A 13,082-nucleotide genomic window follows, 5' to 3' on the forward strand; every position below is an offset into this window, starting at 1 on the left:
TGCGCCACTTCACTTTAGAAAAGCATTATTTTATTTTTAAAGACATTTTGCAACAAACGTGTAAATTATAGTCTCGAATTCAAAAAAGTATATTTCATTTACATGCAGATGCATTTCATCTTAGTTCATCAGATTATAAGTGCATTCAGAAGTATTTTTAAAACTTATAGTTTTCAAAAGTGAACGTAGAAACATTCATGCCTCCACACACCGTGCCAACAGTGAACTAAGAGGCAAGGCAGTTGTCGGATAGAACCTTCTGGATGTTCTGGGTTATTATACAAGGACAACATTTTAGTCTATTAAACCGAACACAAGTTGTTTTGTTCAGTGCATATCCTGAACGCGTGTATTACAAGGGGCTCTTGTATGTTATATTGAAGAAAAAGAAGACAAACTAAAATTAGACAATTGCCTGGAATCACACAATTTGGTGAAGTTGGGAACGCCAGGATTGATCCCAGGTTTTCTGGTTTCACATTGTACAATTCTATTTCATTCCTATTCAATAATCAAGTGACTTCCTTTTTACACTTCTGTCTCTGAAGCTAGAGCTAGAGACTGCTTTCCTCACAAAGCCACTCTCCCACCATGCTGGCATCAATGTGGTCCTTGGGCACACCACAGACCACACTTTGTGGCCCCTGGGAAAAAGTTTGCGAGTACCCATGATCCAAAGTGTTTAACCACCTGCCTCTACACATACGAGCTGCCTCCTCACTTCTTGAACACCACAAGAAGCTGAAGACGTGTCTTTTCAAGTAGTTCCACTACGCACTGGCGTAGGAAGCATGGGGGTGTGGGGGATATATCCCCCCCCCCCCCCCAGATTTTGGAGTAGAGGGGGACGTGGGGGACCAGGATGGGGGGGGACCAAAAGAATTTCCCTTCCCCTCTCTTCTGTCTCTGGCAGGGCCATTGGTGCGTTAAAGCGCAAGTGCTTTGACCTGCTAATGGCCCTGCACTTGACCTTCCCTTTTGTTGTGCGCAAAAGCTCAAGGAATTGTTCACATCTGGTCCTTGCTGCCACCGCTGCATGCAGTGAACATACAGGACAAAGGAATAGAGGTTTTGTTAATTACTGACTGCATCCTGTCCCTCCTCCGCCCTAACCCGACCTCATTTGACTGTTTCACACTGCGCAATTCAGCCACTCAAAGCCTAATGTTTTGTTGAAATGTTTATTTTGAGCAGTTGAACCTCGCCCTGGAACATGATAAATCAGCATCAGAGAGTCTAAGCACACATCTCGCATTATGTTGTCATATGTGTTTGTCCTAATATTTACGTAAATAACACTATTTTGTCTCCTTTTATAGCGCTCCTCAACCCAATCCTGGTTGTCGGCACGCTTTAACTCACACATTTACAATAAACCATGTGTGTAAATCGATTTACATAAGTTAATGAGGGTTACAAGGTGTAGGAGTCGCATGTCATTTCCTTTATAATTCACTGTGCTTTATTACTATTACAATTTATGAACTGCGAGTAACTAAAGGATCTGTGTTTAAAAGCAATAACCCACTTACCCATCTACATAAAACAAAAATACGTCATCTGTCCCATGTGCTTTACATGAGACATTAACCCTCTATGCTACATTGAATCAAAACTGGGACTAGACAACACCTGTCTCTCCAGCAAGAGCATTAACCTCCAGAGTTCTTATTATTAATTCTTGCGATTTACTGGGTACATAAAGATCAATGCAGCAGGTGCCTTAACCCCATGAGATTTTAAAATGCAGACTTTGTATATCTGTTCTGCTTAATTGGTTGCAACTATGTTTCACCTTGTTGCCAATTTCTTTCAGGCAGTTTTAATAAATGTATAAGTGGGGACGTGTTTCTTGCACCGGGGTTGAATCACTTTTTTGGCACAACTGATGCAAACTCTAATTTGTTAAATATTGTAATGCGCTCAAATGTGCTACTGATGGAGCTTCGTAACATATGCGATGGCTTAGAAACTGATGTAATTTTTTGTGATATATCTCCCTGTGAGGTCATGGGTTGTGATGTCATGTGCAATGTCATGTGCAGTGATGTTACTTGCATACTGCTTAACTTGGTTAGTGCCCCGCTTCTTCTTTAAAAAAAATTTGGACTTGTGCCCTGGTATGAGAAGTATATTGGAGAATTGGTGTTGGTGGTTGTAGGAGGCTGGCTTAGTAGACGGAGCACACTTGTTCAAGTAATGAACCTTGCACTAATCCAGGCAACCCTTATGGTGATTTTAGAGGTCTTTGATAACCATAGAAAGCTCTCAAAGTGGTAGCTGTGGAGAGAAGCCTTCAGGCTTATCTTGGAGTGTAAAGCAGTTTGTTTTACCACTTTTAATCAACAATGTAGATTAGATGAAAAAGAACCACATAGCATTTATAAAAAATAAGGCTATACATTATTCAACACGATCACTAACACATTGGAATAGCTCCTACCCAGAGATATCAACAATACACACAAGAATACTTCAAAATTAAGTAGCACAAATATACACTGGTGTCCAGGGGAATACCAAACCATATACTTAGAAAGTGGAATGCAAACTTCAAGGAGAACGGGACTTGGACCAGATGACTCAAAGGAGATAGGGTCACAAGGAACTACCCAAGGTAAGTACCCAGGAACCCTGATGAAGGCTGGGTGCAGAGTGGAAACACATCCTCATGCCCAATGGAGATCAATGGAGAAGTGGCAGTTTTACAGAAGGACCCTTCCCAGAGTACCCCGAAGAAACCCTTTGGAAGACTGGAGGTTGGAAAGTCACCCCACCCAGCAACCAGGTTACCTGCACCAGGGAAGCTGGGTGCATAGGGGTGAAGTGACGTTGGAACCTACCGTGGACGACAATGGAAGACTTTAAATAAGATACCTCTGACCAAGCATGTGAAGGAGTCTGGTGGAATCCAAGGGTGGATACTTAAAGAAGAGAACCTGCAAGCAGAGGGGACAGAGTCCATGCCACTCAGAAGTGACCAGGAGGCACAGAAGTACAATGTCCACCGATGTTGGGAGGTTCACGAGTGAAGACTGACTTTGCTGCTGCAGTGAGGACCAGGCGATGCTGCGGAAGACCAGGAGCCATGCACAAGCTGTCCCATATTTGGTGTCGGTGGTCAGTGTCTAGGGGGAGAACCAACAAGCCTTGGTAGCCGCAACTGGCGTGGAAAGCAAAAAGATGCAAACATTGGGACTAGTAACATCCAAGCAACTCACCGGAGCATGCTCGAGCAAGCAGGGGAGCCCACTGACGCAAAGGAAGACCCAGAGAGAACCCACAGGCCAAAGGCACAGGAGTCGCAAGAGGCCCTCAGGCAGCTCACCAATGATGGAGGCCCACGGTGTAGAGGATGCAGTGAGGATGCTGATCTTTGAGGGATGAGGTGCTAGAGGCTGAAGCTTCTTGTAGGCCAAAGTTCTCCGGAGTGCAGAGTGAACAAGCCTTTGCAACGGCAAGTCAACACTGCACATGGGTTTGGTCCCAGTGGCTTCGATGAGGGATACTGTCCTCCAAATTGCAGCAAAGACAGGACAGGCCTCTAAGGAGCTGTACAACCACCACCAGTGTTGCTAGTCCTCAGGAAGTCAGTTGGATAACGGGTGCAGCAGACCTGTCAGCTTTGTTGTGGTGCCTGGCCATGCAGGGAAGTGACTCCTTCACACCAACGGAGATTACTTTGGATGTCCTTGATGCCCAGAGGCCTTCCGGAGAACCCGGATGCTGTACAGACACACATGATGTAGAAGACTTGAACAGCAAGACCAGGAGCAGTAGGAGTCTTCCTTGATGCAGTCTCTGGTCCAGTTGAAGTCGGACAAAGTCAAAGTGTCTTGTTTCAGAGGAGAGTCTTGTTTCAGGAAGAATGAGGACCTACCCACGGGGAGATGTTAAGTACCCTGGGGAAAGGGTTGGAACAACTTGGGGGTCCCTCCCAGAGGAGGGGCTGGTCAGAGGAGAGGATAGTCTCCTGTTTTGTCCAGTTTCATGCCAGAGTGGAAACCAGGGGTTCCCGAACTGTCTCAAACAGAAATATGCAAGGAAGGCACCAAATGTGCCCTTCAAAGCAGTCTGTCGGTGGCAAGCGCCCCCCCAGCCAAATACACGGTCATCTCTGGGAGGTGGTCACACTCCCTGTGACAGGAAACCTATTGTTCTACCTTCCCCTGCTCAGCAGCATCTTGTCTCTGGTCGACAGAAACACTAGATAGCGGGCAGGCCCTGAAAGACTGTTACTTGTGGTACAGGGGGGGGGTCCCCTAAGGAGCCCCCCAGTACTTTGGATCATTCTTCTAGCACCGGAATCAGTGTTTGGGTATGATTCCAACATGTTTGATACAAAACCTTACCATGTCAGTGCAGCTATTGTATAGTTAGACATCTCGTAATAACTGATGTCCACTAGATAGCTTAAAATGGCTGACCGCTCTCACAAAGCCTGGAGAATTTACTCCAGCATTTTTAGGGGTGTCCTACTCCTGCAGGGGCACCCTCACATTGTAACCAAGCACCCTGCCTACCATAGGGGTGACTTATAGTTTTTACGCCAAGGGACCTCCGATAGAAGGAAACTTGTATCTGGTGAGAGGTGCAAGCACCATCTCACAGGCTGCAATGGAAGGGCTGCTAAGTTTAAGTGGACTCCCATGGGTGGCAAAATACATGCTGCAGCCCATTGGGTCCTCTGGTGTACCTATGCCCAGGCTACCTTGGTACCATATACTAGCGGCTTATAAGGGTATACCAGTAGCCAATTGTGGATGTTCCAAAGTACTTAACGGAGCCAATTTAGGGGATAGAGCACAGTTGCTGGGGTCCTGACCAGCAGGATCCCAGCAGTCTACAGTCAAAACACACCACCAGGCAAAAAGTGGGGGTAACCATGAAAGCATATCCTACTTTCCAACACCCCCCCCCCGCCCTCCAACGTAAGTACGAGCTAACCGTGTCCATTTAAGTCTTCATTTTCTAAGTCGGTATCTGGATAGTCCATCCTCATTGGCATGGTTATTCCCAGGTCTATGTTCCACTAAAAAGTCCATCCCCTGTAGGTAAATGGACCACCTCAAAAGTCTGAGGTTTTCACCCTTAATCTGGTTAAGCCACAAGAGGGGCTTATGGTCTGTCTGAACAATGAAGTGAGTGCCAAACTGGTATGGCCTCAACGTCTTCGGGGTCCAGATCACAGCAAAGGCTCCCTCTCAGAAGCTGACAACGCTTCTCCCTGGGGGGGGGGGGGGGGCGCGGTCTACTTTCTGGTCATAAAGTATACTGGTTGATCCTGGTCCTCTGCATTAAGCTGTGGCAATACTGCACCTATCCCTATCTCCGAAGCATCTGTATGGACAATGAATGGTTTGGAGTACTCAGGACTTTGCAGAATTGGAGCAGAGCACTTGACTTGCTTCAGGATATCAAATGCCTTCTGACAGCTAAATGCTAGATTTGCTACACTATAGACTTACAGACCTGTTAAGACTTTATTCACCAGCCTCTGAAATGTGGCAGGTGCTTTTTCCAACCCAAAAGGCTTCACACTAAATTGATAATGCCCCCTGTGGGTTGAAAATGCTGTTTTGGTTTGGCATCCTCATTGAGTCTGACTTGTGAATAACTAGCAGTCATGTCAAATGTACTGAAATATTTGGCAGAGGCCAAAGTATCAATCAGTTTATCTGCCCTTGGTGTTGGATGGGAATCAGTCCTAGTGACTGGCTTGCTGACTCTATAGTCAGCACAACCTCATCTCTTACCATCCTGGGTGTGAGGTTTTGGTACAAGGACTAGCCCAAGGGCTATCTGAAGGCTCAATGACTCCCTACTCTGGCATCTTTTGGACCTCTGTCTGGATTCAATCTCTGACATGGTCAGGATGTCTGTAGATTTTACTCTTCACAGCCAGGCTGCCACCTGTGTCCACTTCATGGGTACACCAGGTTGTTTGACTGGGTGTCGGAGAAAAGAGACCACAAAACTGAACCCGTCTACAGTCTGCTTGCTGTTGATCAATGAGGCTGACTGCCAAGGATACTCCAAATGATCTATTAACAGGGTCCTGAGAGAGGAGATCAGGGAGAGGGTCACTCTTCCTCCTGTCCCTCATCAGTGGCCATGACAAGCTCATGTCAGCCCTGTCAACAAAAGGTTTTGGGCGTATCCTATGAACTACCTTGTGGGGACTTCTTGGAGTATCTAGGTCAACTAAGTAGGTGACCTCCCCTTTCTTTTCCAGTATAGTTTGGGGGCCACTCCACTTCTCTTGGAGAGCTGCTGGGGCCACAGGCTCCAACACCCACACTTTTTGTCCTGGCTGATAAACAGTAAGTACTGCCTTTTGGTCATGTCAAGGTTTCTGAAGCTCTTGGCTGGCCTCAAGGCTTTTGCTATCCTCCTGCATATGCTGAGCCATGTGAGAACGCAGGCGCAGAACAGTCTACTATGTCCTGTTCAGGAGGCTTGGGAGGTTGCTCCCATCCTCCTTTGACTAGACATAATGTACCCCTAACTGGATGTCCAAACAGAAGTTCAAATGGGCTGTAGCCCACCCCCTTCTGAGGAACTTCTCTGTTGGGAAAGAGAAGGGCAGGTAGTAAGACATCCCATTTTTGCCTTAGCTTTTCTAGGAGTCCCATGATCATACCTTTGAGGGTCTTTTTGAACCCATTACCCTGTGGATGGTAGGGTGTGGTAAACTTGTAGTCAACACCACACTCTTTCCACATTGCCATGATGTAGCTAGACATGAAGTTAGTACTTCTGTCTGACAGGACCTCCTTAGGGACACCAACTCTGGAAAATGTTCCCAGGAGGGCCCTGGCCACTACAGGATCTGTAGTGGTTCTAAGGGGAATGGCTTCTGGATATCTAATGGCTTGGCCCACCACCACGAAGATAACATGATATGCAGATGCTGTTGGTGGGTTTAAGGGATCTACAATGTCTATCCCTATGCTCTCAAAAGGAACCCCAACCACTGGTAGTAGGATTAAGGGGGCATTTGTAGTGCCACCTGACTTACCACTGGCTTGGCAGGTGACACAGGAGTGACAAAACTCCTTGGTGTCTTCAGACATGTGGGGCCAGTGAGTGAGGGACAAGCCTGCACCATGTCTTGCTTTGCCCAAGATTTTCTGCAAGGAGACTGTGCCAGGGTCAATCAAACCCCTGAACTTCGGAGGCAAGACCAACCTCCTGGTGGCACCAGGCTTGGGGTCTCTACTTTCAGAAAACAGGAGCCCTTCTTCCTAATATGTCCTGTGTGACCCACTGACGTTCCCTCCTTTCTCTGCAGCAGCTTGATGTCTGAGTTGTTCATGAGGGGCAGGCCCTTCTGCTTCAGACTCAAGTCTGAGAGGATGTGGTCCGTCTGCTAAACTGCTGACTTTGGTGCTGGAAAACAGTTTGAGAGTCGGTCGCGTCCACATCCTGTGATTCTGGGCAAATCACTTAATCTCCCCGTGCCTGAATGTGTAATGTAAATACGGTGCTCATGTAAAGCGCTCAAATACCTTTGGGTTGAGTTCACGCTATATAAATATGCAAGTAAAGTCTTCCCTTGAAGGACCCCTCCCCCTAGTTGCACTGCCTTGTCAGACCCAAGCTCCTCTGCGACAGTTCCTTCACAGGTACTGAGATCATCTCCCTCAGGAGGCTGATTCTCATTTGGGAGTCTGAGAGTAGGATACATCTTTATCCTTCTTGCTCCTTCTCTTTGGAGCTGGCTGGTCCATTTAGTCAGGCTCCAGAGCTCCCTCAGTTCCTAACTGCTTGGCCTCAGCCCTAGTGATAACAAAGACACTGGCTGAAATTCCCATCATATCTGCATGAGTCCTGAACTCCACTTTAGGCCTGGCTGAAATTTCCAAATGATTGCCAAGTAGACAGTCCACAGGTAGGTCGGGGGATGCCACAACTCTCTTTGGGCTAGTTACCCCTCCTCAGCTGAGATTGACAACTGCCATGGAATGATCTGTCCTGATATTCTGTTCCGTAAGAACAAATGGAGAGTAAGGGAAAATTAGAAAGGCTACTTGTCCTTTTCCCTGGGTAGTACTCGAATAAACAAAGTGGACAAGTCCTTAAGTAGTTATTAAGGTTGTAGTTCTTGACCTGTACCTTCGAAAAAGTTTTATAAGGGTAATTCCTAGAGTTATTTTTAGCACATAATTTCACTTCACATAGCACTTTGCACTTAATACACGACAACCCGCTCCGCTGTAGTTCAGGCATTGAAGCACAGCTGGATTGCACTCTGTAATCCAGCTGGGCCCCGATGAGGTAGGTGGGTGAGGGGTTTCCTTAAACAACGATCTGTTAGCGCTCCTTTTTCGAAGGTACAGGTCAAGAACTACGACCTTAATACCTACTAAAGGACTTGTCCACTTTGTTTGTTCTGATATTCTTGTCACCACCACAATGAGACTGTTTCCCACACAAGGCTAATTCTTATTGCAAATTTATCTCTTAAGGCTTCTTAAGTTTTTGCGCAAGATAATGCGGTTTGAGTGCATTCTACACTCATCATCCATCTGCAAGAACGCTGTTCATAGATCAAGCAACAAACGTTTCTGTATTGTGTTGTATACTTTGCGAAACAGTAAGGGTTTCTTCACCCTCCAGTCATAGGTGATAAACTTCCAGTGTTGGAGAAACTATTTTCGCTCTCCTTGTGCCCTGCAAAACCAGGGGTTTCCAAAAGGGATCCATTGACTTTACTACTCACACACAGAATCCTATACCATACTATTAGACCTCCCAGCCTTAGGGTGGTCTTCCCCCAAACCTTTTGCATGTTTACCTCCTTTTTGCTTATTATTTTTCTTGGCCTTGGGACTCAGCACTTTACCACAGCTGACCAGTGTAAAGTGCATATGTTTCTCCCCCAAACATGGTAACATTGGTGTATACACAACTAGCATATTTTACTTGTAAGTGCCTTATTACAGTGGTATACCATATACCCAGGGCCTGTAAATTAAAGGCTGCTAGTGGGTCTGTAGCACTGATTGTGCCACCCACACAACTAGCCCTTTAAGCATGTCTCAGGCCTGCATCTGCAGAGCCTGTGTGCAGTTTTACTGCCATGTAAACTTGGTATCAAAGCCTTACCAAGCCTTAAACGTCTTTTATTACACATACTTCACCCCTAATGTAGGCCCTAGGTAGCCCATAGGGCAGGGTGCTATGTTACTAAAAGGTATAACATGTACTTTCAAGTTTTGAATGTCCTTGTAGTGAAAACCACCTACATTCGTTTTTCACTTTGTGAGGCCTATTCCTCTCATAGATTAACATTGGGAATTCCTCAATACTCCTTTGAGCTGTAATTCCTGATTAGAAAGGAGTAGCTGTACCATGTTTTGCATCTTTGGAATGGACTTGATAAATCCTCTTTACTGGTAAGGTTGGATTGCATATTACTATTTTAGATATGCCACTTTTACAAATTGGACATTTCTCTGCTCTTACAGCTTTGTGTGCTTGTAGCCTGTCTAAATACACTCCAATATAAGTCCAATTGCATTTTGAGGTTTAGGAATGTCGCAAAGAGCGTTCAGTTCATTCTTCCTTTTTCGTCCCACCTATGTTTGCTTGGTGCATGAAGATGTAAGATTCAAAAACATGGTTTTTCACACTTGGTCTAATTACTTTGCGAATGTAAATAATTAAAGCATGCTTGCAAACTTTGACTACATACCTGGCTTTAACAATGTTTCACTACAAAACTATGCAATTGTATGTAATGGAGTGTGTGGTTCTCAGACAATAGCTGATTTATATTGGGTCCCTGGTAAATCCAAACGGTTGTCCTGGTCATCCCCCCCCCCCCCCACCCACCCGCCCCTGAATTTCTCCTATGCCCCTGCCACTAGGCCAGACTAGACTCTCACATGCTGAGTGCCTGGGTACCCTCCCGGGTGACGGTGCATTCAACAAATCTGCCCAACAGATAAGTGTGGGTATGTTCTATAAAGTTAAATATAATCTGTGGTATGATGCACACACATTTTCAAAAGGGTAATTTGCATGGCTTTCTTTTCAATGTTTCCATGGAACATTGCCAAACACAGCTGTTTTGCTCCATTTGCCATTGTAGCGATTTGGGAAGGGGCGGGAGCGGATTGATCTTGGACACTCGTCATGGTTACAAAGTTGACTATTGGTGTACATGGTCATAATTTACTATTGGTAATGAATTGTTACACCCTGTTACTTTTTACATTTTCAGAACACGCTGCTTGTTGGAACGACACGGTGATAATCTCGCTCCCCCAGCTTCCTAGAAATTATTCCTGGCAGGAGCTCTATATCCTAAGTACGTAACACCTAATATTTGGCAATTATGTTAAAGATGAAGTGTACTCTATATGGTACCTGCAGAAATTGTACGTTGCAGTATTGGTGGGAGCAGACTAACCCAGCACTCATTATGAGGCTGGGTGCTTGTGCAAGCAATACCCCAGCTGTCTCACAGCCAGTGGATTGCTGGTTTTTACAGTGCACATGTCGGGCTGGCCGTAGCAATAGATCCAGTCAACCAGACATGCACACAGCAGGGGCCAGCTGTAATCCTGCAATTGCCCCGCCCCTGCCCTCGCTCTGCAATGTTTTAAGTAAAATGGTTTTCACATGCCATTTTACTTTTTTTGTGTGCCTGCGGGTGACGCTCAAACGAAGGAGCTGCCTCTGCTAACAAATATGAAACGTTTAACAATGGGACTTTCACTTGCTGAATAGACTAGTTAAATCTCAGCGGAAGGGCCTTGAAAATGTTACATGTCCTAGGGAATAGGAAGTTAATGGTGAGCAATGTAGTCATAAGAGTGAATATCAACCATTACATGTCAGCTCAACTGTGCTCTGCAGAGCCTGTGAGTATAGGGTATGTGCAGGGGGAAGCAGGAGTGAGTGATTGAAACAGCATCCATCTTTTACCAATATGGTGTTTCACATAGAAATGTGGCATAACTGAAACAAATTCATAAATCCTTTCTACAACCCGTAGGAAATTTGTTTGGATTACAAACATTAATTCCGTTTATAAATGTAAATTCATAAAGAACAAAATACATTTGTCAATATTTTAATGCACATAAATAGAAAATTAAAAAAAATTCTAACAGTGCTATCTGCTTAATGTGACAGCCAAATGTGCCCTGTTTGACACTCTTTCACAGATTCTGAAGGCGAAAAGATGGATTGTGAACATGTAATTGATTTTCAGACCCTACAAGTAACTGCACAGAAAGACTGTATGAATTACCAGGTAAGTTTCTGGTACGCAAATTCTGCATGACCTAGCTGTGTGTGGGTACAGTGGGCCTGCTCCTTATTTTTCTGCTGATGACCCATGTACGCTCCAATCAAAGTCCTTACACTCTCAGTTGTTCATCAACCGAGGATAGGATAGGGTAGAGTGAAAGTGGAGGGTGATTCAAAGGTTTTAGTGAGGTATTTTTCCGCAAATACTTCTGCTAGTGGTGGGATGCAACCTTGATTAGACTAAAATGTGCCTGTCTTTTGAAGACCTAGTTTGTGGATGAATAGCTACTGTCTGGTACAGTCTTCATGGTTAAACCCTACAAACCTGTGGTAGTTAACAGTGAGGGATGTTTTCTTGGAGGAGAGCATGTCTTCGCGGATAGTACTAGGTTACGAAGAGTAAGCATGTTAAAGGACGATATTCTAGTGTTTGGAAGGTTGAGCAAATTTTGAGGCATATTCCACCAGCTATCCGATATGAGAGCAGGAGCAGGTCCAGTCTGACACATTGCTGTACATCACCACACTGCCAGGCCCTTCTGCTGCACATTGCAATATAATTCTGTGAGAAAGAAGGCTACCAATAGCTAATGTTTGATCAATGGCCTGTCATAATGACTCTCTAACTTGGGGTACTCCACCCTAGGCAAGGGTGAATCTTAATGAGTTTGGGAAATATGAATTTTAAATTTCCCAAATATCACTGAGACAATCTTGTGCCATTACATTGAGTACAATGGATTTTAAGAAGCATATATAAGATAAATAAAAACACATTTGGCAAATGTAGGCCTTAAAGTCACAATTGTCTTGTTGCATAGAAGCAGTTTGGAAGTATACACAGTTATGAAGGGTAATGAGTATCTGGCACACAGGTGAGTTGCTCAGCAGAGCACCGTTTTGAAATGTCAAAGGTTGCTCCTCTGTCACCTTCAAGGCCCAGCTTGTCCCAAGGACTTTTGGAGAAGTTGCTCCACCAACCATGTAAAAGGTGGAAGAGATTGGCAGGCAGGAACTGCAAAAAGTGGCAGTTTTGCCCAGGCGCCTTGTGACTGAAAATATTTGTATTTCAACAGCATCTGAGCACAGCCACCAGTTCCCCTGTCTTGGAGTTCTTGTAGCTTGAACCAGACATCAGTGGTATCTTGAAAGTAGATTTAAATTTGTTTCGCTAACCGTTAATCTTGTCAAGATATTTGCTAGTAGATTGCCATTTGAAGATTATTTAATATGATTAAATTGAAAGGCAGATTCCTAATTTTGTGCATTGTCTAATCTAGATCTAACAAACTGAAGGGAGTCATTCAGGATTAGTAAAAAGCCAGGAAATTCACAAGTTAAGGCGCTGCCGTCGCCCCACTATACCCAACATAACTTGTCCCCTGTTGGAACTTGAAGATGTTTGAAGTGTGTGTATGGGTGGGGTGGTCATTGAGTAAGTGTTTTAAGGCTGTATAATGGTGTCACTAAGTTGTTGGCATAAAAATGTCGACCACTGATGAATGTGGTGGTTGTGGGTTATGAAGGTTCATGCTGAGGCGTATGACGGTGGATCTGTGGGCATTTTATGGTGGCTGCATGATTATATATTGGTGTGAACATGACACTGGGTTGTTTTGGTGGGAGTTTCAGTGTATACGGTTTGTGCAGACATATAATGTTTGGTGCATGTTTTTTGATGTCTGAATACTGACATTCTAGTTGGTGTTTTTATTGCATCACATTTTTAAATGATGGCAGTATGGGTGCATGATGGTCAGTGTTGAATGATCGAGTTTCTGTGTATATGCTGGGTGTGGGCACTTAATGTATGTACG

The 13,082-nt window shown here is 44.9% G+C and overlaps 1 protein-coding gene across 2 annotated transcripts in view; it reads left to right on the forward strand.

Annotated features, from left to right (window-relative positions):
- Positions 1-13,082, forward strand: part of LOC146867623 (zona pellucida sperm-binding protein 2-like) — a 234,594-nt gene that overhangs the window by 24,457 nt on the left and 197,055 nt on the right. For both annotated transcript variants that reach the window (XM_085615017.1, XM_085615016.1), the window contains exons 3-4: positions 10,232-10,318; positions 11,181-11,269. In XM_085615017.1, the coding sequence (XP_085471143.1) occupies positions 10,232-10,318; positions 11,181-11,269 (176 nt within the window). The remainder of the gene's footprint in view (positions 1-10,231; positions 10,319-11,180; positions 11,270-13,082) is intronic.

This window comes from Triturus cristatus, chromosome 1_2, assembly GCF_964204655.1.
Source record: "Triturus cristatus chromosome 1_2, aTriCri1.1, whole genome shotgun sequence".
Classification (NCBI taxonomy): domain Eukaryota; kingdom Metazoa; phylum Chordata; class Amphibia; order Caudata; family Salamandridae; genus Triturus; species Triturus cristatus.